We start from the raw sequence: 14597 nt of genomic DNA on the forward strand, positions 1-14597 counted from the left end.
TGTATATTATATTAAAATGTTATCGCTAAAAAATATTATTAATATGTAATCGTATCGCTATTTATTTCAAGTAGAAACTTAATTACTTTAAATGTCTAGAATTTTATTATACATAAAATTTTATTTTTGGAAGTATTGTTAATTTTTTTTTTTTTGAAAAATTAAAGTAAACTCTTAATTTCTATTATTTGTTTTTTTTTTTTACTTTTGTCTATGCTACAATGAAAAACGGATTCCTACAATTTTCGTGTGATTTATTTTACTTTAATGTCAACCTAAGTATTTCACGCAATATTCATTAAACATTTTCTACAATCTATAAGAGTAAATCTGGAGTAATGGTGGTCTACAGACATATTGAGTGAAATTTCTTAACAATATTAATTACCATTAATATTGTCATGATTATAATAAGAAACAAAATGGTAGCCCATATTCGTAAGACAAAACAAATAATTTATGAAAATAGTAACGGTATATAATAATCACGGGTTTCAGAGAATTTATTTCAAAATACTAATGATTTTGATTGAATAATATTTACTTATAAGAGTTAACAAAAAAACAATTATTTGATTAATTTTTAGAGTTGTATAAGATCTGCTTTTTGAATTATCATTTATGAATGTGATCTTCATCCGGATGTCTATTTTTAAGACTTAATAATTCTACTTTTAGGAAACAAAGCCAAAAATAGATGAATCGAAAAAAATAAAAAACTTGTGTGAACTTGTCCTGTTGTTATTAAACATTTTCCGTATTTTTTACTAATTAGGTATTCGTGATTTTGTTACATAATCAATATAGCTTTCGTATGGACCTGTCTTTTTTTTAGCAATTCGTTAAGTCGTATTTAGCTCTGAAAATTATCTAATAGGTTCATGAGATACTAAGAAAAAAAAAATAAAACGATTCTTCATGAACAACAATCTGGATAAAAAAAACCCTGTAATAAACGTTGTAGGACTTGTTTTCATGTAGAAACTAGTTTATCGCACCTTATTGCATCATATAAAATGCCAATGTAATTAAAATATGTCTGTTATTGAAATATTTTTCTTATTTATCTATTAATTCAAACTTTGTTAATTTTAATTAAAGCAATAAATTGTTAATTTTGTTGCTTAAGCAATTTCACACGACTGATAATAATTTTGAGTTTGACTGTTCATAATCTCCAAGGCCTGAAAAATTGAAGTTTTCAGTACTTACCAATCAACTACTGATCACCTTTTTTTATTGCCTTGGACTAATTTACTAATGGCCAAGTTTCGTATTTAAATAAAATTTGAATGTTGGTCTATAGCTAGTTGAAAAAAAAAAATTATGTTTAATTTTTTTATTAAACAAATATTTTTATTATTTATTAATTATATTTAAATGATATATTTTATTGTTTATATATTCAATAATGGATTGATAAGTATGCTGTGTTTTGTAGCATCCCGATGTATATGGGCAGCATTGCTGATTAAACAAAACTTTTCTATGCTTCTATTAGTGTTAAAATAGAAAATTCCTTTCATAAATTAATTTTCTTTCTAGATCATAACTCATAGCTAAGAAGCATATTTTGACTGATTAATAAAATACATTTACTTCATTTATTTTTTATTAATAATATCCCAAAAATTGACGCTTTATTCATAGGATACAACCAGATATTTCTTGGTACACTGGCTATGCAAGGAAGTGAATTTCTTTTTCTTTTTACATAACCTAAAGTGGGTAATTATTATTGTTTTTATATAATTTATTCACGAAAGTAAATAAAATTTTATTTACTTCCAAAAATTACCAACAAATTTGATTCTTAATATTGCACTGAATACTACCCACTGGCAATCTCTAAATAAATTAATTTTATAAAAATGAAAAAAACTTTAATAATATTTAATTTTCGCACGAAATCGAGACAAATCTGCCTTTCAGATATGAAATTACATCATTCACACAATAATAAGAGTGAGCTGAAAGTGATTGGGAGTTAAGAAATTGATTTATTGTATTATTAATGATTCATGGATAACTTATGTTGATTTAAAGTTGTTAGTTTTCTGTTTTATTGATAGGAATAACAACCCTAAACTGCAATAAGCATGTTCAAATAAAAGTTTTAAAGGTGCAATACCTGCCATATGATTAAAAATTTAAATCACAAGTATTCTAAAAACAAAAAATTCGCAGCTTCACTTGAAATTGGATTCTTCAGACGGTAGCGAAAGGAATCAAATGTGTCTTCCAAGTATCATTGAATGCTTAATGTTGATTGATGTTAATGAAAATATGAATATTTCTTATCACTAAGTTATGTTTTCTTTATAGGGAAATTAGATTTTTTTACTTAAATCGATCAAAAAAGTTATAAAATATTTAATATGATTTTCAATAAATGATTCTTCTTAAAAATATTTTAAGATGACTTATTATATAAGTAATAATATGGGTGATATACCATCATTTAAAGAATAATATGGACATTAAATTTAGATTTGTTGATTAAATATCTTATATTTTAAAAATTGTATATTCGAAAGTAAAAGTAAGTAGGACATGTATTAATAAATAATTTATGTAGTCTAAGTTGACTATATTTTTTCATTGGGCTATTACTTATCATCTGTCTGTCATAAGTTAAAACGTAATGCATATGTGTAAATGATTAAATATTGTTATTCTATTACTTTGTAAGTAGTCTTTAAATATTTGTTGTCATGTTTCAATATTTAAATTAAAAAATAATTTAAACAGAAAAATTATAAAAGTAATTATAACATATTTTATAATTATTTTAATATAATATGTCAACGTACATTGATAAGGAATAAAATAGAAGTGCGAATATACGTCAATTTAAGCTTTTCATATTAACTTTATTTGTGATGTAATTGCATGTATTTATCATGTATCTGCATAGATTGACCAAAAGGGCTATGGACCATAGTTGACATATATTTTACTTCTTAGAGTTATATAGAACAGGAAATATGTAAACATGTATTGTTTTAATTTTTTTTTAAGCAATAATATATATTCATAATTAATAAATATTGTAATTACTCACATTTGGTAGGCATGTAATAATGATGTGCATCACTCTCAGGGTCTGAATTCTCTCTTTCGTCGTCTGGCAAGGGCGAGCGTACAGGCCTCCTGGATGCCATCGCACTACCGACTGAACCCCACTCGTTATATAACTTCTAGCTCTCTTACGTAATCAAGTTACTTTTATTCTTTGCTCTTCGCACCCCCCGCCTATTACTTTTAAGCAATTATTAATTACTATATTGTGAAATAAATAATTATGTATTAGTTGATAAACTGTTAATCATACTCTAATGTTCATAATCCCCCCTCTCCACTCCCACATTCTTCATAAAACATATTTAAAATTCAAATTCAGATTTTTGTTATATAATATTTTGTAATGATTCTTTTTTTTTTTATTTTAATAATTATTTTATACAACTGGTTGGTAATCTCTGTATAATCAGTAACAGTTCTCGACTTAATTAACATGATCGTAAAGTATATTGTACATGGTTTTTGTAAAAGCGGGAAATCTTTAGTCCAGTAAAAGTTGATATACAAAATCGTGAATAATTCGTGACTTTATGAAAAAAACAAAAAAAACATTACTCTATTTATACACTTGAAAGGCCCTTCAAATGGTTTCAACAAACAGGAATTTGACTTATTTTTCTTCAGATTTTTGTCTTGTTCACTATGTTGCAATTCAGAATTACATAACTTAACTTTATATTTATTCTTATTCTCTTGTTCGAAACTGGTAGTTTTATTAATAAAAATTATCCAAATAGTCTCAACTTATAAAATTGACTATCCAAATTGATTTATAAAACTTGGATAATTATAAAACACTAAATGTATTGTAAATTCAATGGTAGGAACATACAAAAAATTGTAAAGATTTGAAATTATTATTAAATGTTATAGTGACAAATACAGGTTTGATTTGACATTGTAAAATTTACTTGTTAATATTTAGTAATGATTATATGTATTTTTAAATTTATTACAATAATTTTACAAAACTGGTTGGGAATCTCAAGTTATTCAGTAACATATCATAATTAACACGTGCGTGAAGCATATTGAACGTGGACGTTTTTTTATAAGTGGGGAATCTTTTGTCCAGAAAAGAATGATAAAAAAAATCGCGAATGGCTTATTATGAAAAATACTTTATGAAGACTAATCTTTATGAAAAATAATTTTAAAAAAACAAACTATTTATCCACTCGAAGGACCCTTCAAATGGTTTTAACAAAGATTAATTTGACTTATTTTTAATAGAGTTTTGTCTTGTTCTCTTTGTTGCAATTTAACTTAACTTAACTTTCTATTTTCTTGTACGAGTCTGCTAGTTTTCCAACGTTTCGGCCATCATCAAAGGCAATCTTAATTTTAGTATCACATCCTCACATTGATTTATAAAACTTTGCTGATCACATTGAATTATAAAACACTATATTGTTGTGAAAAGTTATTGATAGCAAAATACAAAAATTGTGAAAAATATAAATTATTATTAAATGTTACAGTGACAAATACTGGTTTAATATGACTGTGTAAAATTGACTTGATAATATTTTGTAATAATTATATATTTTTTAATTTACTGTAATAATTCTTTTACAAAACCGGTTGGAAATCTCAGCTTACTAAGTAACACATTTCATTTTAATTGTTATGAACGTGAAGCATATTAAACATGGAAGTTTTTTAAAAAGTGATAAATCTTTAGTCCATTAAAAACTGATATACGAAGTCGTGAATAGTCATAAACTTTATGAAAAAAAAAATACAAAATCGTGAATAGTTCATAAACATTATGAAAAAAAACAAACTATTTATCCACTTGAAATACCCTTCAATTGGTTTTAACAAAAATGAATTTGACTTATTTTTGAATAGATTTTATCTGGTTCAGTATGTCGCAATTTAGAATTACATAACTTGACATTATATATATATTTATTTTCTGGTTCAAGACTATTAGTTTTATTTATAATAACAAAATTATCCAAACTGTCTCAACCTCCTTTATTAAAACAAATTACCTGTCCAACGTTTAGGCCGATCCTGTCTCCATCCAGGAAAATTTAAATTTTTTTTATCACCGACTCATATTGATTTATAAAACTTAGTGTGTTTTGCGAAAGTCAATTTAACCCAATCAAATTAAACTTGTATTTGTCATTATAACATTCAATAATAATTTATATTCTTCACAACTTTTGCATTTTACTTTCATTAACTTTTCACAACGTTATAGTATTTTATAAATCTATGTGAGGATGTGATACTAAAATTAAGATTGTCCTTGATAGCTGGATCGGCCGAAACATTGGACTTATAATTTGTTTTAATAAGGAAGGTTAATAATAATAATTAATAATTTTTGTTATTATAAATAAAACTTTCAATCTCGAAAAAGATAATAAAAATGTATATAAAGTTAGTTATGTAACTAACTAATGTAACTATTTTTTTTTTATTATTTTTCATAAAGTCATGAGCTATTCGCAATTTTGTCAATAAGTCTTTAATGGACTAATGATTCCTCACTTTTAGAAAAACTTCCACGTTCATTAAGCTTTACGCTCGTGTTAATTAACATGAGATGTGTTACTTTGTAAGCTGAGATTCCCAAGCAGTTTTGTAAAAGAATTATTGCAGTAAATTAAAAAATATATATAATCATTACTAAATAATTATTACATTTTTTGTTTTTTACAATCATTGACTTCAGCAAACTATAGTGTTTTATAATTAGATAAGTTTTATAAATCAATTTGAGGCTGCGATACTAAAATTAAGATTGTCCTTGATGATAGCCGAAACGTACTTGTCCAGGTAATATGTTCTAATAAGGTTGACTATTTGGATGATTTTTGTTATTATTATATCTTAACTTCTTTTTTTAGGTATAGCTTCCTATTCAACAAAAAAAAAAAAAGTAATTTGCTTATAAAATACAATAACGTTTAATTTCCAGCTTTTCTGTAGGGAATTGACCTGTAGTCCATATGAACGTTTTTTTTCTTTTTGAAGCATGCTATCACCTCTTTTATAATGAATTTACTTATGCAAACAAATGTCCATGTTGGTTACGATTGCCTGGTTTATGGATCCTCACTCATGAACTCAAGGAAAAATTAAAGCTTCTAATGAATTACTTTATAAGATTTATTTTGGAGATTCTCAGACGCTCGCTTATCTCTGGCTAATACACTGAATTACAATGGCTTTAACCTTCTTTCCTACGGAAATATTTCCTTGTTTTTATTTATATTCCAATGCCTAAGAAATAATAAACCTTGTTTTATCACTGAATTCCTTACCTTTTGTTCCTCTATGAACTCTTTGAACACCAGAACCCAACCGATCGGTATTTATATTCCATCACATCCATCCGAAACCGCTTCCTTTGACAGGTCCTTTCTTGTCTATTCCTCCTTTATTTGGAATTCCTTACTTATCTATATCCGTAACGCCTCTTTTTGTAACTTCCTTCAAACCTCAGCCATTTCTCCACCACCTTAAATCTTGATCTTATGATGTAATGTAAAATTTATATATAATCAATGTGATCATTAAAACAGAACTACTTTATATACAAAGGCTAAAGGTTAGACATAAGTATTTGTTTATTTTCATTGTTTTTGTTCTTCGAAGACTTGGTCCTAGGCTAAAGATTATTTTTCCAAAAAAAAAAAAAAAAAAATACCTTGACTTATACGAAATTATAGCATATTAAATACAACATTTCTTTTTTCACTAAAATTTAATAATCTTTACTCAAGTAGAAAACCGATAAATAAATTGAAAATTATTCATGGTTTTATTTTTAAAAAATATGCTATTTAGCCGTTAGAAAGATTCTTAAAATGGTTTTAGCAGATAAAAATTCAGTTTATTTTTTAGGAAAATTTCGTAGAATTACATAACTTTCTTTTTTTAGCTACCGCTTCCTATTAATCAATAAACGTAGCTTTAAAAAAATCATATAATAAATTATTACCTTAGATAGTCTTAAAATTATATTTTTATTAACGACATTAGAAGAGTAGCTATCAGTTCCCTGTACCATATTAAACTCTATTTAACAATTTTAGGAAAAAATATTGTAATATATTTACAATACAATATTTCATTACAAATTTATATATTTACCATGCAAATTATAAATACAAAATCATACTTTTATTTTTTCTGCATTCTTGGTTTTGTCCGGTCTGTTTTTACTAAAACAAAATTGAAATACAAATTATCAATAAAATCTAGTCCGGTATAATTTTTTATATTTATTAAAAAAATAATTAATTTCCTGCATTCTGTGTCCATCCCATTCCGTATTAACTTTTTAATTGTTTTTGCGGCCTAAAAAAGAATTTAGATATGCCAAAAAACCTTATTTTGTAACACAGCTTTTGACATGCCATAAGCCAAATTCCAATATTGCTTATAAATATTATAAACGTTTATAAAATAAAACCTATATTTATTCGAAATTAAATTTTATTAAATACATTTTTTTTTCTTTAGAATGAGTTATTTTTAACTTATTAGGGGAATTAGCAATAAATTTACAAGTAAAGTGTGATTTAAAAAAAATTAATAAAACGTATTGGCACCTGGTCCGCATAAGGTACTTTACGATAAGAGTTAGTTAAACCTAACTATATTTCTTTCAAAGAATTTTCTAAATTTAAAATATTGCATTTGGTACATAATTTTTGTCTGATCGTTTTCTATTCAGCGATAAACATGACTTTATTAAAAAAAAAAAAATATCAATTTTCTGCATTTCTGTAGGTAACCAGACGATAGTTTATTTAAATTTTGTTGTTGCTTTGAAGGGCAATCCCTTTAAATATTGCCCAGCATGTATGCGACACCACTCTTATATGCATGAAACAATAAATTATACGCATTAAAAAAAAAAAAATGCAAAAATCTATAAACTTTCATATTTTTACGTAATTAAAAAATACGGTATTTATAAAGATATATTTTTTAAAAATACATTAATTTATAAATGTGTTAAGTTAATATATAAATAAGCTCGAGCTAATAAATTATTTAATTTGTGGATTTTGAAACTTGAACAAATTCACTGAAAATAATAATACAAGTCAGTCAAATTAGAAAAAACAAAATAAAAAAGGAGTCTTGGTTAGTAACATTAAAATATGTTTTTCAAAGTCACATGTTTTTTGTGTCGGGTTTAGGTATGGAGGAATGTGGAGTAGGTAAAAAACGTATGCTTAGTCGGATTTTCGTTTTTATATCGATAAAAAAGAAAGGATTATTTTTAAAAAACTACTTCTAACGAAAATGAAGTATATTTTTTCCTAGATTGGTTAAATAACGTTTATTTCCAAACAATATGTTTTGTGAAATAAAACTGGAATATTTAGCCGATCATCCTACAAGCCTTATTATTGCCTTAAAGCTATTCACACATTAATTCTTCATCACATTCATCCTTTTACCATCAGAAAAGTGTTGGAGGTTTTGGGATAAACTGATTCATTGCATTAATTATAAAACCATTTTAAGGAAAAGACATTCAAGAACATAACAAAAAAAAAAATGAACGATGTGTTTTCCATTTCAACCATACTATCGGTAGATGGATTAGTTCAAAAGAGTTTTTTTTTTTAATATTTATTTATTCCTATTTACAACTGTACATAATAATACATTTAGTAAATCTGATCTAAGTTAAATTGGAGTATTACAGGCGAGTAGAGAAACTACCCATTGGTAGCACTCTAATGACATTTTACATTAGCTGGTCTCGTGGCCATCTTCTTTTCAGGTGCCTCGGAGGATTGTCAGGAATGGAAGAGGATGCAAGATTAGAAACTAGGGGGTTTAAGTGGTTAGAGAGTTTATAATGGAAGGAGTGATATCTGGTTCGGGCTAGAACGGTTACATAGGGAACATTAAGGTCTTCAAAAGAGTAAGGAAGTAAACAAAGGTGAAATAGGGATACTGTTAGTTGTAATTAGTTCGCCTCTCATTTTCGTAGTAAGCGGTTCCGTTGCTACATTTACACTAATTTTATATTCAATTTTTTTTTCTCTCTTCTTTTTTGTTATGTTCTTGAAAGTCTTTTTCTTAAAAGTGTTTTATAATTAATGCAATCGGGCAATGAATCGGTTTATCCCAAAACCTCCAAGACTTTTCTGTTTTATCATCAGAAGGCTGTACACGAACATACTGACGAATCCAATTTGAAGAGATCTTGAAGCAACCTATTCACCAATTTAAAAAATGGGAAAATACAATCAGGACATTATCCCCATAAAATTGAAGGTGAGCAATAGATTTAATCAACTATACGGCATTGATCTATCGCCTAATAAGTAGGGATGGGTTATCGAAAGAAAAATATCGATATCGATATCTGATAGCAATATCGATATCGATATACTATCGGGACTAAAATTTCGATATTTTAAAATATCGAAATATCGATATCGAAAATTTAACGAATTAAAGTAATAATAATTATAAAATGATAACATAGCAAGACATCTGAAAACTTATAACAATATTCCGATATTACTTTATCGAAATATCGATATTTTGTTTAAATTGACTAAAATAACATACAGAGATTTTAAAATAGGAATATAAATATTTTATTTTGATAATTACATTTTTTTTTTCGACATTTTACAGTGTTGTAATATCTATATGGAATATTAGTAACAGTATTCCGATATTATTTGATTTAAATATCGATATTTTGTTTAAAAAGACTAGAAAATCGTATACAGTAATCAAAAATGGATTATCGATATTTTATTTTGATAATAACATATTTATTTCGATATTATCTAATGTTTTAATTTCGATTTGGTATTTAAGAACAATATTTCGAAATTATTTTATCGAAATATCGATATTTTGTTTAAAATGACTAAAATAACATATAGAGATTTTAAAATAGGAATATCGATATTTTATTTTGATAATTAAATATTCATTTCGATATTTTACACTTTTGTAGTATCGATATGGAAAATAATCAACAGTATTCCGATATTTCTTTATCGAAATATCGATATCGACATTATCAACAATGTTAAATACCGAAATGAACATGAAATCGTAAAAAAAAAATAAATATCGAAATACCTTATTTTAGCTTTTCATCAAATGTTATAGTTTATAAAATATCGATAGTTCTATAAAATAAAATATCAAAATATCGTTTCTAATCTTCGATATCGATATTAATTACAATATAAAATATCAAAAGGAACATGGGTTAATCAATTTAAAATATCGAAAAAATATTTTTAAGCTTTTTATAAAATTTTCTTAATATTTATGAACCAAATATAGATATTTAGAATAAAAGATATCGAAATGTCGTTTCTGATATTTTATATCGATATTAATAACAATGTAAATTATCGAAAGAATCTTGAATTTATAAATTTAAAATATCGAAAAATTATGTTAATGTTTTTTATAAAATTTTCTTAATCTTATTAAACCAAAAATCGATATTTTTATTAAAAAAATATCGAAATATCGATATCCATATTATCAACAATGTTAAATACCGAAATTAATTTGGAATTTTCAAAATGAAATATCGATATCGATATTTTCAACAATGATGAATATCAAAATAAATATGAAATCATAAAAATAAAATATCGAAATATATTATTTTAGCTGTTCATAAAATGTTATAGTTTTGATTCATAAAATATCGATATTTCTATAAAATATCCGAGCTAATTCCCATGCAGGTGATGGTGTGTGATCCCCAGGGAGTCCAAAATAATATTTTCCGCCAAGATCGCAATATCCCCAACGCTAACACATAGGCCTTCTAAGAAGCTCCTTGTTCTATCAGGTATTGTTCCGCGAGATCCAAACCAGAGGCCTATCACGGTGAACTCTCTCTCTCCGAAGGTCTCGCGGAATTTTTCCTTAAGGAAAGGGACGCATTTTTCATATATTTTCTTTTTTTCTCTTTCCTCTCCACCTTCCTGTTCGAGGTCATTACTTTCAAATCTTATCGTCGGATCCAAGACAAGAGCCATGTCTTCGACTTCTGTAAACGCGACAATATCGGCATATCTTACGGATCCGTCGGTGTCAATACAATAGACCTCCTCGAAGCAGGCGAAGTCTTTTCATTCAAGGAACTTCATCAATTCTTCTTTGACCCTGTGGTGCCGGCGTGTTATACGTAGGGAGTTGTTGGGGGCATTTTCCCAGCACATGCGCTGGTGTTCAGACTCTCTGCCGCATTTGCGACAGAGGGACCCAACTTCTCCTTGCTGTCCACTGGCTCATGGGACTCCACGCAGGGGTGCGTAGTTGATATAAAGTTTCAGGGCGTTCGCCCATTCTGACCCCGAGAGTACCTGCTTGTCACATACATATCTATTTGCTTTCGGGGTCTCTTTGAAATGGCAAACACCGATACCCTGCCATCTGCAACTGGCCCATTCTTCGAAAGCCTTCTCACATAACGACAGTCGTAGAGCTCTCACACTTTGGTTGCCCCTATCCACCCCAAGTCTATCAGCACATGCCGCGATTTCGGTTTCGTAACTGAATATAGAATGGAATAGGACATCCGGAACATTCTACAGTCGCTGGGCAATGGATCAATGCTGTAGTGGAGCTTCCCATTGACAGCGGATCAGACCCAGTCCTCGATATCGCCTGGGTGCGAACAGCATCGCCGACGAGGTGTTAAAGGGGAGCCCAATGATGGTCTTGATACTCTTGCGGATATTGGTTTATCTTTGTAATGGGAGCAGTCTGGAAAGGGTAAACAAGGCCCGGGAACAAGTACTGGTTGACAACGTTGATCTTTTGTTCCGGTTTGAGGAGGAATGAGCTCACCAACTTATCCAGGTTATTATTTAACTTTGTCACCACCTCTTCTCCAAATACTAGCTCTCCCGAGAATGTACATTCAAGATAGAGCAGAACCCCTGTCGCGCGCCGTTACGGCCTGATCGTCCGCAAACCCTGTGAGGACCAAGCTCTCTTGGTCGCTTTTCAGGTCATATCCAAACTTATTGGCAAACTCCTGATCATAGAGCTCGCGGTACAAATGATCGATTGCTAGGTTAAACAGCGAAGGCGACAAGGGCCCTCCCTGAGGCACCCCCCGCAAGACACTGATCTGGCTAGACGTGTGTGCTCACAACCGCGCAATCTTTTTTCCTATTTTTGGCATCTTTTATGATCGCGTCGATGATTCTAGCGCTTACATGTGTCCCCGGCAGACCCTTGATGAAGCCCCTTTGACTTTTGCTAAAGGTGACCTGTTTTCTGAGTTCAATATCTAGAACCTTTTCGATGATTAGGCGCACAATCGAATATATCGTTATTGGCCTCCAGGAGGAAATACTTTTTGGGTCTACGTTACCCTTGTAGACCAATATTGTGCGCCCTTGGCGTAGAGGCTCCGATACATATCCCACCTTCAGCAAGATCTCCGCAATATACTTGATGATGTAGGTTACTTCGAGGTATTTTATTGTGCAGACCAACACACCATCCGGCCCCGGTGATGAGTCCAACGATGTCGACTTTATAGCCCTCTTCACCACCCGACTATCTATGGACATCAAATTTGGCATTGGGGCGCCTAAAACAAAGATTAGGCAATCTGAGTCCAATGAAATATCAAGGAGTAAACTGGAAATTATTAAAAACGACGTCAAACACTGGGGTACCTCCAGCCGCAAATGCCGTGGAGGGGAGGTCCTAATGACCAGTCTGAGAATAGGTCACACGAGGCTCACCCACTCCTATCTCAAAAGAAACGCCTCCGAACTGCCAGTATTGCAACAAAAATTTGACAATTAGGAAAAGTTTCTAAGAACGCCCATATTTCACATCACACCTCAATAGCGTAGGATTGAGAAATTTCAAAAACCCTCGGAGACGATGATAAAAAAAATAGAATTGGTGTTTTAGTGTTTAAAATCAAAAGGTTTACTCAAAAAATTTCAACATTGAACAGAAAAAAAATTGCAATAATAAAAAATAAATTAAATTAAATTAAACAAATATAAGCAAAATTAAATAAGGTTAAATGGCGTTGATGACCAATGCTGATTTGGGCTACTTAACAAAAACAACTCCAATACTGAAGCATTAGTATTTATTGTTTATAAAGATTGAGCAGTTGAACTAGCGGATTCTTTAAACATAATTAGAGATGACTGTGTAGAGATGACAGAAATATTTTATAGATAGCTAATAAGGTAGGTGATCTATTATTAATATTAACGATAAAAAAGATATTCAGGCAGCGTTCCAAACCACCCACGAGGTCCTGCCTAGGGTTTCGTTACTCATTTTTTTATAGTGGATGGTCGCCTCAATGAATGCAGTACCAGTTGAAGCGGACTGCTAATGCATTCATTGAAGCCCTACGAAACCACTGGCCCTTTTTTTTTTGGCTACTTTTTTTTGGTTGTTTTTTGTTGACGTTTTTTTTTTTTTTGGGCTACTTTTTTTTGGTTATTTTTTTGCTCTTTTTGGTAATTTGTTTTACCATTTTGCTAATTTTTTTTGTTTGCGAGTTTTTCTTGCTAATTTTTTTTTGCTATTTTTTTTGTTAATTTTTTTCTTGCTAATTTTTTTGTTTTCTTCCTTTTTCTGCTTTTTTTTTGTTTGCCTTTTTGGGTTTTTTTTTGCTGGATTTTTTCCTTAATGCCCCTTTATTATAATTATATAATGGTTTGGTTGGTGTTTTCATGGATGTCTTTCATCGGGTAGGCTGATCTTTTTCTCAGTGCCCATTTATTAAAAGAATAAAATGGTTTGGTTGGTGTTTTCAGACTATTTTTCAGGTTGGCTGATTTTTTTTTGCTTACTTTTTTTGCTTGTCTTTTTTATTTTCCTTCTTTTAGCTTACTTTATTCTTTGGCTTGTTTTTTTTTGGTTTACTTTTGTTTGGCTTTCTTTTTTTTGGCTTACTTTTTTTTGGCTTACTTTTTTTCAATAATTTTTTTTTTGCTTTTTTTTAGCTTACTTTTTTGGCTGGTTTTTTTTGTTTAATTTTCTTTTGCCTTTCTTTTTTTCGCTTTACTTTTTTTTATTATTGTAATATATATTCTTTTGGTTGGAGTTTTCATGGATTTTCTTTTTCTGGTTGGCTGATTTTTTCCTCGATGAACTTTTATAAAATTGTTGGTTCTGATTAATATGTAATGATTAGTTTGCTTTTTTTTCAAGTTGTCTAATTTTCTCCTCCTGTTCATTATTAATAAATAGAGTCGCTTGGTGTTAGTTTTCATGGAATGTTTATTTTTTCTGGATTTGGCTGATATTTTCATCTGGCTTCTTTATGGAAAACTAAAATTGGTTGAGGTTCAATGGTCTCCTTTTCTAGGATTAAATTTTGTTAAAAGGTGATTATTACATCACGAAATCGCGCAGATTAAAATTAAATTCTTTTCATTCCCTAATTGCCTAGAAACGCAATGTAACTATGGTTCCGTTAAAAAATCATGTTAATTTTTTTATTGCATTAATATTCATAGTATAGCTAAGGTTTAATACGC

At 29.0% G+C, this 14597-nt stretch overlaps 1 protein-coding gene across 1 annotated transcript in view; it reads right to left on the minus strand.

The window, feature by feature from the left end:
• The window catches only part of LOC106681605 (ras-related protein Rab-7L1), a 37883-nt gene extending 34705 nt beyond the window's left edge, over window positions 1–3178 (minus strand). The window contains exon 1 of the mRNA XM_014422016.2: window positions 3065–3178. Within this exon, the coding sequence (XP_014277502.1) occupies window positions 3065–3164 (100 nt within the window). The 5' untranslated portion in view covers window positions 3165–3178. The remainder of the gene's footprint in view (window positions 1–3064) is intronic.
• Between the last annotated feature and the right edge of the window lie 11419 nt (window positions 3179–14597).

The sequence above is a fragment of the Halyomorpha halys genome, unplaced genomic scaffold (genome assembly GCF_000696795.3).
Source record: "Halyomorpha halys isolate HHAL.00 unplaced genomic scaffold, Hhal_1.1 Scaffold350.1, whole genome shotgun sequence".
Lineage (NCBI taxonomy): Eukaryota > Metazoa > Arthropoda > Insecta > Hemiptera > Pentatomidae > Halyomorpha > Halyomorpha halys.